This window comes from Pteropus vampyrus, unplaced genomic scaffold, assembly GCF_000151845.1.
Source record: "Pteropus vampyrus isolate Shadow unplaced genomic scaffold, Pvam_2.0 Scaffold7, whole genome shotgun sequence".
In the NCBI taxonomy this organism is placed as follows: domain Eukaryota; kingdom Metazoa; phylum Chordata; class Mammalia; order Chiroptera; family Pteropodidae; genus Pteropus; species Pteropus vampyrus.
The window spans coordinates 13,630,654-13,649,949 of NW_011888788.1; the positions used below are offsets into that span (position 1 = coordinate 13,630,654).

The 19,296-nt window shown below is 38.6% G+C and overlaps 2 protein-coding genes across 4 annotated transcripts in view; both read left to right on the forward strand.

The window, feature by feature from the left end:
- The first annotated feature begins 415 nt into the window (after positions 1-415).
- On the forward strand, positions 416-4,258 carry PET117 (PET117 homolog). Its single transcript, XM_011370609.2, has 2 exons — positions 416-616; positions 3,992-4,258. Exons 1-2 carry the CDS (start codon positions 521-523, stop codon positions 4,136-4,138), a joined length of 243 nt encoding a protein of 80 aa, XP_011368911.1. The 5' UTR covers positions 416-520; the 3' UTR covers positions 4,139-4,258.
- Positions 4,259-4,367: 109 nt separating this feature from the next.
- Positions 4,368-19,296, forward strand: part of KAT14 (lysine acetyltransferase 14) — a 30,209-nt gene continuing 15,280 nt past the window's right edge. The window contains exons 1-6 of one of the 3 annotated variants that reach the window (XM_023537557.1): positions 4,368-4,695; positions 6,539-6,657; positions 8,256-8,377; positions 13,367-13,548; positions 14,960-15,379; positions 15,497-16,065. In XM_023537557.1, the coding sequence (XP_023393325.1) occupies positions 4,437-4,695; positions 6,539-6,657; positions 8,256-8,377; positions 13,367-13,548; positions 14,960-15,379; positions 15,497-16,065 (1,671 nt within the window). In that variant the 5' untranslated portion in view covers positions 4,368-4,436. Of the gene's footprint in view, positions 4,696-6,538; positions 6,658-8,232; positions 8,378-13,366; positions 13,549-14,959; positions 15,380-15,496; positions 16,066-19,296 lie in introns of those variants that run through there. The other 2 variants (XM_011370586.2, XM_023537558.1) reach the window with 2 other exon arrangements.

The following is a 19,296-nucleotide window of genomic DNA, read 5'->3' on the forward strand; positions in this document are numbered from 1 at the left end:
GTCTACGTTTAACTAGCAAAATTCCATCTCCTGGTGTTACCTACCCTGCCAAGGGGACAATAAGGGCTGCGTTTGATGAAGCTAGTATGGAGTAAATCATCTGAGACAGCAAGGTACCCTAGTGGGAATCCCGCGCCGCCCACAGGATGCCCCTGTCGCCGGTGGGGGGGACAAAATGAGGTGGTTCAGGCATGGGTCTCCCCACCCCATCCCCACCCAGCTGGTGCTGGGGCCAGCTTTGGGCTGGGGCTCTTTAGAATTTTAAGTGAGAGTGTCTTAATCCGGCCGCCCGCAAGGTTAGGAGTGGATCCCTCCGGTCCTGGGGCTCCCACTCCAAGCCGCGCTTGCAGTGGAATAGGGGCGCCGCTTGGCGCTCGGCTCTCGATTGCTCGCGCCTGGCGGCGGCTGGGACTCCACGCTCGACGTGTACGGCCTGGCTCGCGCGGGCAGCGACGCGCTCTGCTGCCGCCTTGGGGCCTCGCGCGAGTGGGAGGGGGAGGCCGCGGCGCCCCGCGCGGGGATGTCGAGGAGCTCGAAGACGGTGCTGGGCCTCTCGGTGGTGCTGACGGTGGCCACCGTGGTCGGCGTGCATGTGAAACAGCGACAGGACCAGCAGGTCGGTGTCACGTGACCGTCTCTTCTGCGGCCCACGCGGCAGCGGCCTCGGTCTCTCTGGTCTCTCCGAGTGGTTCCTCGCTCCTCTTGGTCTTCTCCCTACTCCTCTCCTTCGCGGCCCAGCCGGGCACCCTTAGGTTTTTGCGACTGCGGCCGGGCAGCCGCCGGCAGAGCTCTGAGCGCTGCAGCCCCGGCGGCCGCGTGTGACCTCTGGGCCCAGGCCAACCCCTCCTGGCCGGCGTCTGGGAGCCTGGCCCTCCCTCCTGAAGTTGCTTGGCTCCGGTGAACGCGCACCCGTAGGATAGTCAGCAGTACCGTTTTCAAGTCACAGCCAGCTTGCAGTGATATGACCGTTTAGCATCTTACTGAGGCCTCTAGAAAGTAGAGGAGGGGAAAGGGTTTTCTTGGAGTGCTTTCAGCTTGTTACCCGCCTCTCTCCAGTCCCAGGCCCAAGGTTGGATCTTACTTGGTTTAAATGCTAATACTATTTTAACCCCACGATGAAGAAGGCCTCCTTGTACCCGCCTTCGTGCCTTTGGCCAAGGAATTTTGGTGAGGTGCTTGTATTTTTTTTTTTTAAGAGAAGTATGCTTTGAAAAAAAGATTCTGGGAACGATAGCGATGTTGGCCTCCAAATTTATTTAAGTTGTCCAACATTTAATGATTTATCACTATGTGCCAGGCACAGCACTAGGCACTTTGGGAGAAACAAAGATAAGGAAGCATAGCCTCTCCTTGGGCTATAAATGATTCAAAACAGTGCTAAATGTTCAGTGTGAGAATAAGAGCTAGGTCGTTGGTGAACTCTCAGAGAACACCTTGGCATGGCTATTGGTTGAGCCTAGTTTGCCAAGGGTGAAAGCAGTGAACTGGATGAATCAATAGTAAACTCATTTCTTGCATTGGACCGTGCTGTGTGCTCACTATACAGAGATGAAGCAGATGAGATCTTTGTCCTGGTGTTCCCAGTCTGTGGAAATCAGACAAGAAGCCTGTGATGATTACAAGAATTTGGGGGAGGAGGGAATGGGATGATTAATAATGAGGAGGCATGGGGAAAAAAATCAGAGATTTGGGATTAAAGCATGTGTTCTAAGGGTACTTTTGGTATAGAGTCTTCCTCCTCAGAGAAGGAAAAGATGATGATCCTGAGAAAATCTGATATGGAGTGGAGCAGGAGTCCCCAGCCCCAGGGCTACAGACCAGTGCCAGTTCGTGGCCTGTTAGGAACTGGGCCACACAGCAGGTGGTGAGTGGTGAGCCAGCAAGCGAAGCTTCGTCTGTATTTGCAGCTGCTCCCCAGCGCTAGCATCACTGCCTCAGCTCCATCTCAGATCATCAGGCATTAGATTCACATAGGAACACTGGTCTCAGGTGCCAAAAAGGTTCGAGACTGCTGGAGTAGAGGCTGGTCTGTCAGATGCTGCTCAGGTCAGTGAATTGGAATTTTCAAAAAGTGTTGGATAGAGCTGAGTTAGAGCTTGGTTTTGAACCCTAGTTATACATTCAGTGTTTCTGGGAAGTTTTTATAATGCAGGTGAGGTTGGGCTCTACTCCAGATCTATTAGATCAGAATTTCTGGGAATAGGGATCTGTCTTAGGTATGCTTTAAAAATGACCGGGGCGAGGTGAGGATGGGGAGCTGAAAAAGAAAACAAAGCAACCCAGGAGATTCTAACATGCATGTAGCAAGAGTTGAGAACCACTGTTAGAGAGTGGAAGAACAAGAAGATTTAGATATTTGGAAGTCAGAGATGAAGATCAACTAGGATAGCCAATATTTATCTTACATCCATTCATTGTAGACTTTCTACAGAGGGAAAGAATTGGCCAAATGATTGACAGTGGATGTGTTGGAAGGTTCAAGGAAGCAAGAAATAAAATAATGATTGTTGTTCCTTATTGTTTCTTGACTGTCTATCACATACCAGGCACTGTACTAAGCACTTTAATCCTCTTTAATCCTCTCAGGAACCCAGCAAAACAAGTAGTACTTACATGAGAAGCCAGAGTTGTAAATATCAGAATAGTAAACAAACATGTCTTAGTGATTAGTAAGAGAAATGGTTAGTAGGAAGGTAAGTGGTTAGTAATGATTCGTTGAGTGGATGTCACAGGAAGGATGTAGGAGGCAATGAGCATAGACGTTGAAATTTGGAGAAAGATAGCAAATGAATGGAGAACAAGATCCTAAGCATGTGCTAAAGTATCTGAAAAGGCAGGGCAGGATTTCAGAGGCAGGTGTAGAACGATTTCAGTGGACAGTGAGGGCTTTGGGTGGGTGTGTAGGTATGTCATGGTGTAAGGAGCACAGGATAGGAAGAGCGGGAGGGCAGAGTGGAATGAGCATCTCCATTTCTGTCTCTGGAGATCTTGCCAACGGTGCAGGGATCAAGAAAGTTGGCTCTCAGTTGAGTTATTAGTCTCAGGACTCAAATTTCTCTACTCCTCCATTATAGGGAATAAGCTCTAGGCCTGGAGGAGGTACTGCAAGTAGGTACTTTGTGAGTCTTTTAAAAAGACATAATAATAATTAAAAAAGACATAATAATAATTAAAAAAGATACCCAGACCCTGGGCCCTATCCCCATCAATTCTGCCTCACGAGGCTACTGTTAAAAACTTATTAGAGCATTTTGTAGCCTGTACACTATAAAATGTTAGTTATTAGTAATGACTGAATTGACACTTTAAAAAGTCTCATCTTAGGTGCCAGGTCCATGTTCTGGAATTTTTTATGTGTCTTTAGTGCTTGTCAAAGTAACTACCCTTGATGGGCCTTTTATTTTTTCTTCTGGTAGTAATATTCTTTTTTTTCCCCCTTTCTCTCTTTGTTATGTACTAGATTAGTAATCCTGTATAATTTTTACTTTTTATGTACTAGTAGAAGCTAGATTCTTTACTTTCTTGCATGCACTTTACAGCTTGTTCAAATTTTAGTAATCTTTTTTTGATGTTTATTATTCAGCTAAGATAATTGCTAACATGAAAGTAGATTACAGAGTTACTGTAGTAACTCTTGTCAAACTTAAAGCGTCATATACCATTTAAACTCCTTTTAAAATTCAACATAGTGTCAATTTTTTTCTCTTTTAATTGTTATTTCCAATTAAGTCTTCTATATTAAATGTTTAGGAATTTCTTAAAATATGGTAAGTAATCATTTAAATGATGACATTATAGCATACTACCAAATTGATCTGATGACACCTTTATTACATTTTACATTTGTACAGAAAGTTAAAATAGTAATTGGGTATTTGGAATCTGAAAGTTTCAAGTATATTTTGGTAACACTGTTATTTGGACTTGAATGGCACAAGGATGGGAACCACCTGTTCAGAGTGTTACTGAAATCTGTTTCTTATGTTTTTAGAGGCTTCGTGACGGAGTGATCAGAGACATTGAGAGGCAAATTCGGAAAAAAGAAAACATTCGTCTTTTGGGAGAACAGATTATTTTGACTGAGAAACTTGAAACAGAAAGAGAAGATGTTATTGGCAAAGGATCTCAAAAAACATGACTTGAAATGAATGTGAACTATTGATGAGACAGATAGTGTTGAGTGTGTTGATGGAAAATAGCTTAGTGAGATCTTCACTCTTTTATTTGTCTTTGTCCTTTTAAACACCATCACGTAAAAGAACAGTAGATCATATATTCTAAATTATTCCTTTAAAAATTCTTTATTTCTGAGCAGAGAAGTGGCACTCTTCTGAAAAGTTTCTGTTTGTGTAATCCAGATAGAAGCTCCTTTAAGGTTGGTGTCCAGAGCTTAGGATTGTTACAAAAAGCACTTCTGACCGTGTGAGAAGGAAGGGATGGATAGTAACATCCACCTGAGTAGTTTGATAAGTCGCCATGATGATGAAGCCACGAGAACATCTACCTCAGAAGGACTGGAGGAGGGTGAAGTGGAGGGGGAGACTCTCCTGATTGTTGAATCAGAGGACCAGGCATCAGTGGACTTGTCTCATGATCAGAGTGGGGATTCCCTCAACAGTGATGAAGGAGATGTTTCTTGGATGGAGGAGCAGCTGTCCTACTTCTGTGACAAGTGCCAGAAATGGATACCGGCCAGTAAGGAGCTTCTCAATTCCTTTGATTTGCCAAGTCCTATGTGGTTTGTTTTTCTAACCTGTGAAAGAAACATGAATGTAAAATAGACCTAAATAAAAAGATAATTATTTATTTGTAGTTTAGTTGATTAACTACAAATTTATTTGAGATATTTGTACTAATAAAAATTTTTGTCAACCTCTATCATGTTGTTAAATTAACATTCTTGATGATAACCCAATACAAATTAGAAAATTGGAAATCCTGTGTTACTTAAATAGCCAGATTTTTCTAACAAAATCATGTTAAGAATTTGGGGCCAAATTTTAGGCCCAGTGCAGAATTAAAGTTCACATTCATAAAAATTACTCTTAATATTTAACTTACATGGAAAACTGCTGTTATATGCTGAAGTAAGGTCAGAATTAGCAAATTAAAGGTGTTTGGTGCTCTTTTTCTAGGACTATTCTTGTGTTCTGCTTGTTGGCCTCTTTGATCTGCTGACTAGAGATAACATACATATTCTTCCCTGTTAAGTCTTTCAGTCTTTTCAACTGCTACCTTCCTAGTTCTCAAGGAAGAGTATGCTTTGTCAGTTATCTTGAGTCTTACCAAAACAGGATTTTTCCATTAGGCGGAGACCAGTAGAGATATACATACTAGAGGAATCTTTGAATGATAGAATTTGTAACTAGGTCAGAGAAATATTTACACATATATATAATTGTAAAGTGGGTCATTTTTCTAGTATGTGGAAATGTTTTAATTAAGATTCCACTACTCAAATTAATAGTTACTACTAATAACTTTTTCACAGAAAACAAACCTAGAATTTATGACATATTAGGTAGTTTTGTTTCTAAGGTGTTTCTATTACTCAGGGTCTTGCCTAGAAATCTCACTGGCTTTCTTGTCCTCACAGGATACATTTTAAACTGCCCTTTATGATCGGCCCCTGCTAACTTCTTTAGCCTCTTTTAAACTTTGCAGTTAGTATGAGCTTTTAATTCCCCACAAACCAGTCTTATCCCTATGACTTAGCACATTTTAATTTCCTCTCTAATATGCATCTCTATAGCCTCCATGCCCTCCATACACACAAACACCTCTCTTCCTCTGGCCAATTTTAATCATTCTGTAGAATTCACTGTTTCTAGCTCTTCTATCTTTTTAATATGGATTGGGTACCACTTTTATGTGTCCTCACATTGCCCTTATCATCTGTCATCTTCTACTGCAGTGGTTTTCATTTCTTCCAGAGCATCAGCATCACCTGGGGAACTTTAAAAAATACAGAGACCTGACCCAGGCCCCACCTCAGAGATTGATTCATTTCATGTAGGGTAGGCCAAGGCATATTCAAACAACTCCCTGGGTAATTCTGATGCACGGTGAGGGTGGAGAAGTACTGTGCTGTTGTGATTACCTATTTTCTCATGTTTCCCTTACAGAATTTGTTAACTGCCGAGAGCAGGCACTATGCCTGTCTTGGGTGTTGTATTTTCTAGCCTAGTGCCCGACACTCTCTGGGAGCTCAGATAGTTTTTGAAAGGACATGTAGAGAGACCTATAAGAGACAGGAATGTTAACAGTTGGAAAAACCAGTGAGAGCAATAATACCTGCTTTTCCTAGTGTTTTTCTCCTAAAAATTAGGGAACCACTCATCTTACTGAGCATACACTTGATACTGAAAGAATAAAAACTTTTCTTCTCTATTTCCTCTCCCACCTGTTTCCTGCTATGGACTGGCTCAAAAAAGGAAAAACAGCATGAAAAACTTGGAAAATCAGGTTGATGAATTAAACTTTTGGGTTACTGCTGCTCTAGATAAACCTATAATATGCCTTTTTGTTTTTCTCCTAGGTCAGCTGAGGGAACAGCTCAGTTACCTTAAGGGTGATAATTTTTTTAGGTTTACTTGTTCTGATTGCTCAGAAGATGGCAAGGAGCAGTATGAAAGGCTGAAGCTTACATGGCAGCAAGTGAGTAAAATCTCTTCCTGTGGAATTCATGAGGATGGTCACCCAAGGAATTTATTGGAATATATAAAGAGGAACATATGTAGCACTTTTGAATTGTCTTCAAGGCCACTGTTTCACAATGAAAATTGTATACTGAGTGTATGGTGAATAGAGTACTTGGTACTCACTGCTAACTTAGTGAATTGAGTTCGAGATTCTTGAAAACTTCACACACAGAATTTTATTTATGTATAATACCAAACTTAATTGAAAATGTGGCTGACTGCATCGGGTCTCCATCAGTGGGGAGGGATAATTTAGCTTTTCTGCATTTGAACTCAAACATGTTTGACTATTTTTTGTTTGATGAATATGTCCACTTTTAACCGTCTTTAATACCAACATCCTTATTCTTTCCATGTAGACTGAACAATAGCTTTTTACTGATCTTAGGTTGTATTAATTTTTTTTGGTTTTGGTTTTGTATTACTATGTCTGTGGTAGGCACAATGTATGTATAGTCTTTAAGTTCTAAAAAGGAATGAATTATACATACTATATCTTATATTTATTCATTCAACAGATATTGAGTGCTTGTGATGAACCAGGCACCATTTTAGGCCAGGAGACATTTTCAGAACTTTCTTACCTTCCCAAAATGAAACTCTATATCCATTAAACAGTAGTTCCCCATGGACAATAACTGTTTAAAGGACGCTTATTGGCTGATGTAGACCTGATGCAGAAATAAGTGGAAGAATTTGAAAAATCTGTTCATGGGTTAATTATTTGTTAAACCATCAGCAGGTTTTACAAGTTTAAGGATGGGCGAAATTGAAACTCAGTTAGTGGAATCGTTAGAATTACCTGAGTCATAGATCTTCCCATGGGATCATTGAGGAGTTAATGCTTTGGACTCAGACGTGTTATTTATATGTCTGGCAAATACCAATTTGGGGCCATGAATTTATTACCTATAAAATAACCAGGTTGGACTAGATTAAGAGTTTTCACATTGAGCTCTGGAGCCCTCTGAGAATGGGCTGAGCAGCAAGGCCTTTCGGGTCCCTGCCCCTGTCTAATATTGATTTCATTTGAAGACAGATTTTCACAGCTAAAAATGGTTAAATACTGAATAGGTGGTGTCTCACATTATTTTAAGAGCTTAGAAAAATATATACGTGGGGGTGATTTTCAAAAATTTTAATTTAGGTTAGCACTGTCAGAAGATGCTGGCTGGAGTAGGCACCTGGAGGCCTCCTTGATGGCCAGTAGTTAACACCTTATTTAGTGCTGCATTGTGTAGGATGGAGGGATACTGGGATGGGGGAGGTGGTTACTTAGGGCAGTGGTTATTTATCATATCAGTTCAACAACACATCAGCTCTACATATGTAACATGTAAGGAACAACTGTACACATTAAGTGGATTAGTGCTATTCATCTGAAAGCAAAAAGGGAAGCAAAATTCTATACTGAGAATATTTCAAGATATTCTTCCTTTTTTCCCCTCTGTTCCCCAGCATTACTACCCAGAATATAAAACAACAAATGTTTCTCCCTAAAGATTAACCCTTAATCATGCCTTTCTCCCAGCCCTTGTTTCGTTTGTGTTTCAGGTTGTCATGTTGGCAATGTACAACTTGTCTCTGGAAGGAAGTGGACGTCAAGGTTATTTCAGGTGGAAAGAAGATATCTGTGCTTTTATTGAGAAACATTGGACTTTTTTACTAGGAAATAGGTAATGTGATTTTAAAAAATCTTACCCTTGAACAAAGATGCAAAGAACAAAGTATATAAGATTTGAGACAGCCTAATGCAGCCCTGTAGAGAATTAGAGTATGCATTTCCTTATGGCAATTACAGAGAATTTTGTAATCCAGAAAATCTTGTTACTTTTTAAGTTAAAAAACTTCTTTATAAAAAAATCAAAATGGAAGTGTATACTATTAAAAGTATAGATTTTCATACTTCACTCATCCTACTTCCAGAGGAAGCTGTTGGTTTCTACAGAGCATGAAGAGATTTCGAAGAGTTTTATAGAATGTAAAAAAATAGTGTTTGATTAAATGAGGCTCTTTGATAGTTGGATAAGTAACTATTTCATTTCAGGAGATAGCATTATTATGTCCTTTTAAAATTAGTGCCTTATGGGAGATCAGAAGAAGAAAAATTATGGCAGTTAATAACTGCATTCATTTTAATTGCTCTTCATTAACAGTCTTATGTTATTAGTATTTGTTTTCATTAACTGAAGGGAGAAACTGTTTTATACCTTTTGGTACTACAGTGCTTAGTACAGTCAAGGTACATTAATACACATATGGCTTATTCATTCATTCTTTTTTTCATCATAATGCTTTGATTTTGTGGCTGAGTGCACCCCTCCTTGGTGGCTGGTTTGGTTCATCAGACTTAGGGATTCCAGTGCACAGACATTGAGACCATATGTTTTAACTAAAGGTCCACATGGATCTAATAAGATCGTTATTGATATCTTTATTGCTATTTAGGGATTAGTGAGTTTGCAACTGCATTGGTGAATTGTATTGGAGATTCTGATTTTTTTTTTTTATGGTGACATTGATTAATGAAATCCAGTAAGTTTCAGGTGTACAATTCAACAGTAAGGCGTATATATATATATTGCTTGTGTGTTCACTGCCCATAGTTAGATTTCTTTCTGTCTGGAGATTCTGATTATTAATTGCCATCTGAAATCCTCTATGAGATTCATAAATCTTGCATATTGTGTCAGTGTAGACAAGATAAAGGCTCTAATCACATCATGTCAGAGCAGGGAGTTTGTACCTGTCCTCACTCTGAACTCACTGCAGCCTCTGTTTCCTTGGATGCTGAGAAGTCACAGCTCTGCTAATACTGCTAAGAAATCAGGGAGGGCATTTGAAAGGAGGTGTGACTTTCTGAAGGCTAGCTGTGAGGAAAAAATAGAAAAAATTTAGTACATTTTTACAAAGGAGTTATTTTTGTTCTTGAGTATTTTAGTGGTACTAAGAAAAGAAATGACAGTATAACTTATTCTTTTTCTCAAAGAAAGGAAATCTGTTGTCTTAGTTTAATGATTTAGCACTATTTGTGGAACTTAATATACCCCATTTGTAAGGGACAAGAAAGGGAAAAAACTGATAAAATTAGATCTTGGAATGTTTTCATGATCTTTCAGTGCTGTTTTGTTTAATGGATTGTCTTCTGAAAGAAATTGGATTTAAATTGCCTATTTTTAAGAATGTCGCCATTATTTTAACAGAAGTTTTTTAGTTTCATTTATTCATTTCTACAGCCTGTTCTGAGAGGAATCAGCTAAAGCTTTTTTCTTTAATACTTCTACTGAAAGGCATTAATTACTCTCCAGCTGCTGTGTAGTTTAACCATTAAATTAGTGGTTTTGGCCATATTAGTGTATCACTTGAATTATCATTTACTTATTTAAATCAAGTCATTTAAAAAAATACATTCACTTTAAAAAGAAACTTCACACCACTCTGGTAGGTGAAAAACTCTTATTATTTGCCATAAATAGAATGAAACTATAAAAATAAACGCACTAAAAATAAAACAATGCCATTAAGTTGTAGCTCGATTCCATGGCCTATAGAGGCAGTCTGAGGCCCTCTTTCTTGATTAAAAAAAAAGGAGACTGCATGTGTTAGTGAGAATTTCAAGCAACAAACTTTCTCCTTGATCTAACCAGGATTGAAAGAGAATTAAAAATTACTTCGTGACCTTGTCACTCAGATTCCTGCCCAGTGCTAACCTTCACTTTGGGAACTCTGCTTTAAACATCAGTGATTGGTGTTAAACATCACTGCACACTCAGTGATTGGTGTTAAACATCAGTGCACACTCAGACATCTCTGTGTATGAACATATACCGAATGACTGCATACCAGAGAAGCAGGCTCCACAGAACATTTACAGTCATACTTTTTTTATAGCTACTAAAGATTTTAATTCTGCTATTCATAGAACATATTTTAAATTCTCGACAATAATAACTATTTCTCATTTGCCATAGCAGCTAAGAGAATAGTGTACTGTGTAATAACGTTCTAAGTTTGAATACATTTTCTTTCAGATACTTACAAGTTTTGCTTTTATGCTTTTAATTTTTTTTATCAAAGTTTAAGCATGAAAAAGATTATTTAGGGCTAACCTAAATAACTATATACCTATTGTAGAAACAAAAAGTATACAAAGGCTTTATTAATTACTACAGTTTAGTTGCTATTTTATGTGTGATCACTTAATTTGCTTTTAGAATCCTAGCCTTGAATTCTTCTGGAAGAGATAACTGATTGGCGAAGGATAGTTTGAACACTTTTTGTGTTACTATATTTAATTGATTTTAAGATGCATACTATTTCAAATGCTGGTTTCTCTGACCACTGGAAATACCTTACAAGTGATGGTGTGTCAAAATTAGATAGTTTTATTATTATTTTTCTGTACATGAAATGACATATCTTAAACTCAATGGCTCTTATAGTTGATGAAATATGATACAACACATTCATAGTTTTAAAATTTGAAAAATTATATGACAAGGATTTTCAGAAGATAGCAGAGTAGGAAGCACCAGAAATCTGTCTCCAGACCTAGACAAAATTTGCAATTGCAGAATCTGTCTTACGTAACTATTTTGGATTTCTGGAGTCTATTGAAGACTTACTTACTGTTAATTTCATCAATTTAAACTTAGCCTAGTAGCTTTTGCCTATCCCATACTTCCTGGCATGTTCCCAAAGCAGCTTGTGCACAGCTCTGGGAGCCAGGGTGAACAGAAAGGACACTCTGCTCTAAACATTGGGGTCTGTGCTCTGATCACTGATTACTGCTTCTCATCACAGAGGTGCAGACAAAGAGGTGGGCAGCACTATTGTTGCACCTCCCCCATTGTTGCAAACCCCTGCCCCTCTGCCTGAACCAACTTTAAGGAGATTTAACAGGTTGGCACCTTCCTCTCCCCTCTTCATTTTTCTTTGTTCTCTTTTGGGGGCCAGACATTGAAGACTAAGATATTCAAAAGCAACTACACACAGGGAATATTAGAAGGTCACCACACATGCTCAGGAGAAGGCACAGGCTCAGTAATGACCTGAGAAAACCTTAAGTTTATACAACTCAGGCTGATCTTTGGCACAGGGGGACAACCTACAACAACCAAAAGAATAAAACCCATAAACTCTGGGGAAGGAAGAGAATATAATTTCCAGAATTACTACGTTATTAAATTCAAATGTCTAATTTTCAACAACAACAACAACAAAGTTAGAAAAAATACAAAGAGCAAAGTAGGCCTATTCAAAGGAAAAAAAGTTAACCAACAGAAATCATTCCTGAAAAAGCCCTATTGGTGAATCTACTAGATAAAGACTTTAAAATAGCCTTAAGTAGGGTCAAAGAACTAAAGGAAGATGTGTAGAAAGTCAAGAAAATGATGTATAAACAAAATAAAAATACAACAAAGAGATAGAAAACTTGAAAAGAGGAAATTCTGGAGCTGGAAAGTACAATAACTGCCATGAAAAATTCACCAGAGAGGTTCAAAGACCGATCTGAGTAGGCAAAAGAAAGATTCGGTGAACTTGAGGATAGGACAATGGGAATTATCAGGTCTGAGGAATAGAAAAAGATCAAAGAGAAGTGAACAAATAGAGCCTAAGGGACCCATGGGACACCACCAACTGGACTAACATACACATTGTGTGAGAAAGCAAATGGATGGCTTCCTCATTGGTATATCCTTTGGGCAAGAGGAGGGGAAAGGTTAGAAAAAGTTACAAATGGGGGAGAGGTCCTCTGGGATGAAAACACTGAGGCTAGAAGCTATGGTGTCGTTTGCCCCATCTCAGGTAGTGCTTATGTCTATTAAAGTTGACTTTTTTGGTTTTAATGTGTTTTCTAGTACATATTTGTTCCTAAGAAAGTATTTTCCTTTCGCTTCCCTAGCAATATTTTCCAACAGTTACACTAGCCTTTTTATGAATGACTTTTTTAGGATTTCTGGTAATTGACTTATGTTTTCAAGGTGGAAGTAGAACAGTTGCCTTTAAAAGAATTTTTGACAGGGAACTGAATAGTTGAAATTTTACATATTTAAAATTTTTGTTACATACTCTCTTGTGTAGTGATTTTGAAATGCTCGCCTTTTTCTTTTGCCAAAGTTTTGTATTCCTCCAAGGATCAACTCTGTGTTTATGGAACATACTATGTAGTTTTATTCCCACTCTACTGCTAAAGGCCAATAGGAGCAGACTAGAGATGCATTTGACACCTTGGGTAAAATGAACAGTTTACCAAGGCTAATAATTCTCCTGCTTGCTTTCTTGAGAGCTGTATTTAATTCACATATAAAAGCAACTCAAGTTAATTAAAATTAGTTTATTGAAGTCTGTAATCATGATGATTGTGAAGAGAAATGTTTCATGAGCTTTATTTGAATTATTTCATCCCCGCAGCAATCTTGTGAGATAAGTTCTATCATCCAGATTTTAAAGATGAAGAAACTGAGGCAGCTAGAAGGTGGTAGTGCCAGGATTTGAAGCCAGACAGACTTCAGAGCCCCCTTGATTCTCATCTCTGTTTCTTCAAAGATTGGAGGTTCTGTAGCATATCACAGGCTAGGAGTCACAGAGTATACTTAGAGTGTATTTTCCATATGATGATAGAATTGAAAAGCCAATAATTTTTGAATTCTGGGACCCTACAGGAAAAAGACTTCAACCTGGTGGAGCACAGTAGCAGGTTGCCTCAGCGTGGGAAGTCCTATGTACTTCCGTTCGGGTGCTCAAGAATTCGGAGAACCAGGATGGTGGAAACTTGTTCACAACAAGCCCCCAACAATGAAACCTGAAGGAGAGAAGTTGTCTGTCTCTGCTTTGAAAGTAAAAGGTACCGTTGTGAGAGCAGTACAAGGGGTGCTAGCCAGAGCAAAGCCAAGCAAGCATGACCTTAGGAGGCAGGCCCACTTTTGCCAGGCACAGCTCATCTGCCTCCTGAGCAACTCTGCTTGGCAATTTTATTGTGACGTGCTTTTTGTATGCCATAAATATTACGTGAAAATATTTGATAATTTCCTAATCAGATTCTCAGTTTTATAAATTTCCTTTGATATCTGAAAGGTTCTCTATTTTAATCTGATTTTGTTTTTAAACTTTTTATTACTGAAATTTTTAATCATACAAATGTGAGGAGAGTAATACAATGAATCCCCATGTACCTTTTACTTCACTTCAACAGTTAACGGCTGGTGATCTCATTTTATCTAGACCGTGGGTACTTTACCCCAAATCCCCACTCTTCCCTACCCTTGGATTATTTAGAAGCATATTCTAGGCATCAACATTGCACTCTTAAATATTTCATTATGTATCTCTAAGTGATAAAGGACTCTTTTTTTTTTGTAGTCTAACCATAATGCCATTTTCACACTTCAAAAAAATTAATAGTAGCTCTTTAATAGTAACAACACATTGATCTGATTTTTTAATCTAAAAAGTTTTTAATGAACTTTTAAAGTTTTAAAAATATAATTGGGAAAAAAATAAAATAGAATTGAAGGATGAAAGTTGCTCTTCTGCACCCACCCCTGCCTGCATTTTCACTCCCCAGAATAACCACTGTTATCTGTTGTAAATGCACTTAGAATTGTCTCCGTACATTTAAGCATTTTCTTTAAAAAAAAAAAAAAAAAACTGTAAATGGACTCATACTATAATACTTGTTCTCCATTTTTTTCCCATTTATCAGTATATCTTGTATATTTTTCCATAGCAGTACATGTAGATCTACCTTTTTAAAAATTTTATTTCATTTTATTCCATCTGATGTCTCTATGATAATTTATTATACCCCTGTTGATAGACATTTTGGTTATTTCTACCTTTGGTTGTTATTTTAAACAAGATTACAATTGTATATATGTGGATACATGTGCAAATTTTTTCTTTTGTGATAAATTCTTGGAAACAGGTTGCTATATCAAAAGATATGTTCATTCAAAACTTTAATCAGTATTGCTAAATTACTAATAAGGCATGAAAATGTCCATTACCCCATATGCTTACTGAGCATTGTTAAACTTTTAATGTTTACCAATTCCAATAGGTGAAAGATAGTTTTTAATTGTTTAAATTTGCATGACAATTTTTTTTTCTTGGTAAGAGATATCTAAGTCCCAGTTTAGGGCATTCGTTGAACATTTCTCTATTTTGAATATGGTAGAAGGTTCACAATAATAAATTAGTAAAAGGAACTAAAATTAAATGATTATTTAAACATTTAGATATTTATTATTTTCCAGCAGCCTCAAAACCAACTTTAGATCCCATCATTACCGTTGAGGGACTTAGAAAACGGGCAAGTCGCAATCCTGTGGAATCCGCCATGGAATTAAAAGAAAAACGGTCTCGTACTCAGGAAGCAAAAGACATTAGAAGAGCCCAGAAGGAGGCAGCAGGCTTTCTTGACAGGAGCACTTCTTCGACCCCTGTAAAATTTGTAAGCCGAGGCCGCAGGCCTGACGTGATTCTAGAAAAAGGAGAAGTGATTGATTTTTCATCCTTGAGCTCCTCTGACCGCACTCCACTGACCAGCCCATCTCCTTCTCCATCTCTGGATTTCTCTGCCCCTGGGACCCCTGCCTCTCACTCAGCCACACCTAGCTTGCTTTCAGAAGCAGATCTGATTCCAGATGTGATGCCACCACAAGCCTTGTTTCACGGTAAGATTTACCTTTCTTGGGTCTTTTATGTGTGGCACATGATATAAAAGTGTTATGTTTTTACCTTGTGGGTGGTGTGCACTGCATTTCTTCTTTCCTGTCTTATTCTCTGCATAGACGATGATGAGATGGAAGGTGATGGAGTCATAGACCCAGGGATGGAGTACGTTCCACCCCCTGCTGGGTCAGCAGCTTCTGGGACAGTGGTCGGGGGCAGAAAGAAGGTCAGAGCACCTGAACAAATAAAGCAGGAAGTAGAGAGTGAGGAGGAAAAACCTGACAGGATGGACATTGACAGTGAAGACACAGATTCCAACACATCTTTGCAAACAAGGGCTCGAGAAAAGAGGAAGCCACAGCTGGAGAAGGACAGGAAACCTAAAGGGCCCAAGTATACCCCTGTGAGCATCTATGAGGAGAAGATGCTCCTGAAGAGGCTGGAAGCTTGTCCTAGTGCTGTTGCCATGACACCAGAAGCTCGGAGACTGAAGCGTAAATTGATTGTCAGACAAGCGAAAAGGGATAGGGGATTACCACTTTTTGACTTGGATCAAGTTGTTAATGCTGCTCTTCTGTTAGTTGATGGGATTTATGGAGCCAAAGAAGGAGGAATTTCCCGGCTTCCGGCTGGCCAAGCCACGTATAGAACCACCTGTCAGGACTTCAGAATTCTTGACCGATACCAGGTGAGTCAGCATACACTCTCAAACTCTAGAGGTGGGAGTGGAGGTAGGACAGGCAGCACCATGGGGTGGATACAGTTATGCTGTGACTTTTATTTTTATTTTATTTATTTATTATTTTTAAAAATTTATATATTTATTTTATGGTGACATTGGTTAATGAAATCCAATGTTTTACCTGTACACTTTAATAGTAAGGCATATATATATTTACACTGTGTGTTCACCTCCCATAGTTAGATTTCTTTCTGTCACCACATATCTGACTCCCGTTATCCCATCTACCTCCTCCTCCCCCTTCCACTAGTCTATTGTCCATGTCCATCAGTCTCCGTTTGTTTGTCCTGTTCATTTGTTGCTTTTAGGTTTATATCCCAGATGTAAGTGATTACATATGATTTTCAACTTTCTCTGTCTGGCTTATTTTGCTTAGCATGCTTATCTCGAGGTCCATCCATGTTGTTACAAATGGCAGTATTTCATCTCTTCTTATGGCTGAGTAATATTCCATTGTATATATGTCCCACAGCTTCTTCATCCAATCATCTATCATAGGACACTTCAGTTGCTTCCATGTCCTGGCCACTGTGAATAATGCTGCTATGAACATTGGTGTACACCACTCAGGACTTTTAAAATCCTGAGTAATTTTGGGATAGAGAAGAAAGCAGCAAGAGAAAAAAATACAAAAATTGCTGGGCTTTATTTTTTGAAATTATTCTGTACGAATACCCCTTAATACATCTGAGTTTTTTTTTTTCTCCTTTGGGCATTCAAGGCAGAATCTAGACGTTTTCATTGTATTTCTTAGTCCCTGAGTGTAGCTATACATGGTTTGTGTCATAGCTTTGATGACAGTTGTGTTGAGGGAATTAGGTATACCATACTCTGTGTTGAACAGGATTGAAGACATGTAAACAGGTATGGTTAGGAAACAACATGGAGAAAGAGCAGCCAAGGGATCAGTGGTGTCAGTGTTGCTTGAGGTTATTCAGTGGAACCCAAGTCTAAGTGGGCTCCTAGAACAATGAATTCCTCTTGGAACTGCCAGAACATACCTTCACACAGCAGGAATGCAAGGTCTTATTTCCCTGTAACTTTGTTAACACTTTCTGTTAACTAGCCTTTAACTAGTGTAGCTAACTGATGGCTGTAAAGTGAAATCTTGTTTTTTATTTACATTTCTTTGATTATATGTAAGATTAAACATTTTTCATGTTTCCTAGTCGTTTCACTCTGAATTGACTATTAGGATTCTTTGTACACTTTTCTATCCTGTTCTTTGGAAACTAGTGGGCTCTTATTGCAAATGTTCTGATACTTCAGTGATGTACAATGTCTGAGGCTTTTTCTTTTATTGTGTTCAGCATTTGGTATGTGGGCCCTTTCAATGTGAAACTCTCCTTGACTTTTGGAAAGTTTTCATAATTTTCTATCATCTATTTTCTCTGTTCTGTCTTTTTAGAGCACCACGTTTTGGATACTGGATCCTTTGGACCAAGGATTAGCAAACTTTTTCTGTAAGGGGTTAGATAGTAAATAGTTTCTGCTTTGCAGGCCACATAGTCTCAGTTGTAACTATTCAATGCTGCTGTTATAGTGGAAAGCAACACAGATAAGATACAATGAATGGGCATAGCTGTGCTCCAATAAAATTTTATTTACAAAACAGGCTGGATTTGTTATATGAGCTATAGTTTGCCAGTGACCCCTACTCCAAATGGATCCCCGTAATTTTATTTTTTTTCTCCTATTTTCTATCTTCCCTTTCCTGGAAAGTACTAACCTGCCTGCCTGTATCCTAGGAACCAAGTGACTTGGGCCAGGAGCTGACCATTCAGCTAGTAAACTTCCACTGAGTTGGCCTGTTTTCAGGACAATACTTTCATATTTGAGTGTCAGGTGCCCTCTCTAGAATCTCTCTTTTGAGCCTCTCCAGTTTTGCTTTGGTGGGGAAGATCATTTCTGGATGTGGGCAGAGGGGGCTTTAAGAAAGACTCAACTTTAGCAGGACCTGGTGTCTTCGATTGCTGCACTATCCTGAGACTCTGGCATGTAAATCATACTGCTCCCGGCCTGTCTTCACTGCTGCCTTAGGTTTTGGCACTCTGTTCTAAGTTATTTGCCACTTATTCATATGTTTTTGTTGCTGTCATCTGTTCACCTGTTCTTTGTTCCCAAGAGTTTGTCTTTTATCTCTACACTTTATTTTTTTCCCAGCTTTATTGAAATATAACATTTATATTTACATATTTACATTGTGTAGTTGACATAAAATATATTAGTTTCAGTTGTACAGCATAATGATTAGCAATCTATATAACTCACAGAGTGATAACCCCACTAAATCTAGTATCCCTCATCCCCTTACATATTTATTACAACACTGTTGACTATTTTCCTTATGCTACACTTTATATCTCCATGACTATTTTGTAACTATCCATTTGCCCTTTTACACCATCCCACCAACCTCCTCCCATCTAGTAGCCCTCAAAATATTCTCTATATCTATGAGTTTGTTTCCGTTTTTTGTTGTTGTTGTTTATTTTGATCTTTAGATTTCACCTGTACATGAAATAATGTAGAATTTGTCTTTCTACCTGATTTACTTCATTTAGCACAATACTCTGTAGGTCCATTAAGGCAATACCTGTTTCCATCCTGTTCCCTTTAGTCTGTGTGTGTCTTTTAATCTGAAGTGAGTCTCTTGTAGGCAGCATATGTAGGGGTCTTGTTTTCTTATCCATTCAGCCACTCTGTCTTGTGATTGGAGCTCTTAATTCTTTTCAATTTGAGGTACTTGTTGATAGATCTGTAGTTATTACTAGTCTTTATTCATGTTTTTGATACATGTTATTTTTTTCTTAAAGAAGTCCCTCCAACATTTCCTATAATACAGGCTTGGTGTTGATGAATTTCTTTAGCTTATTTTTGTCTGGGAAGCTCTTTCTCTATCCTTCGACTCTAAATGATAGTTTTGCTGGATAAAGTATTCTTGGTTGTAGATCCTGGGTTTTCATCACTTTGAATATTTCATGCCAAGCCCTTCTGTCCTGCAAAGTTTCTTTTGAGAAATCAGCTGCCAGTCTTATGGGGCTCCCTTGTAGGTAACTAACTGCTTTTCTCTTGCTACTTTTAAGATTCTTTCTTTGTCTTTAACCTTTGGCATTTTAATTATGATGTGCCTTGGTGTGGGTCTCTTTGGGTTCATCTTTTTTAGGACTCAACTTC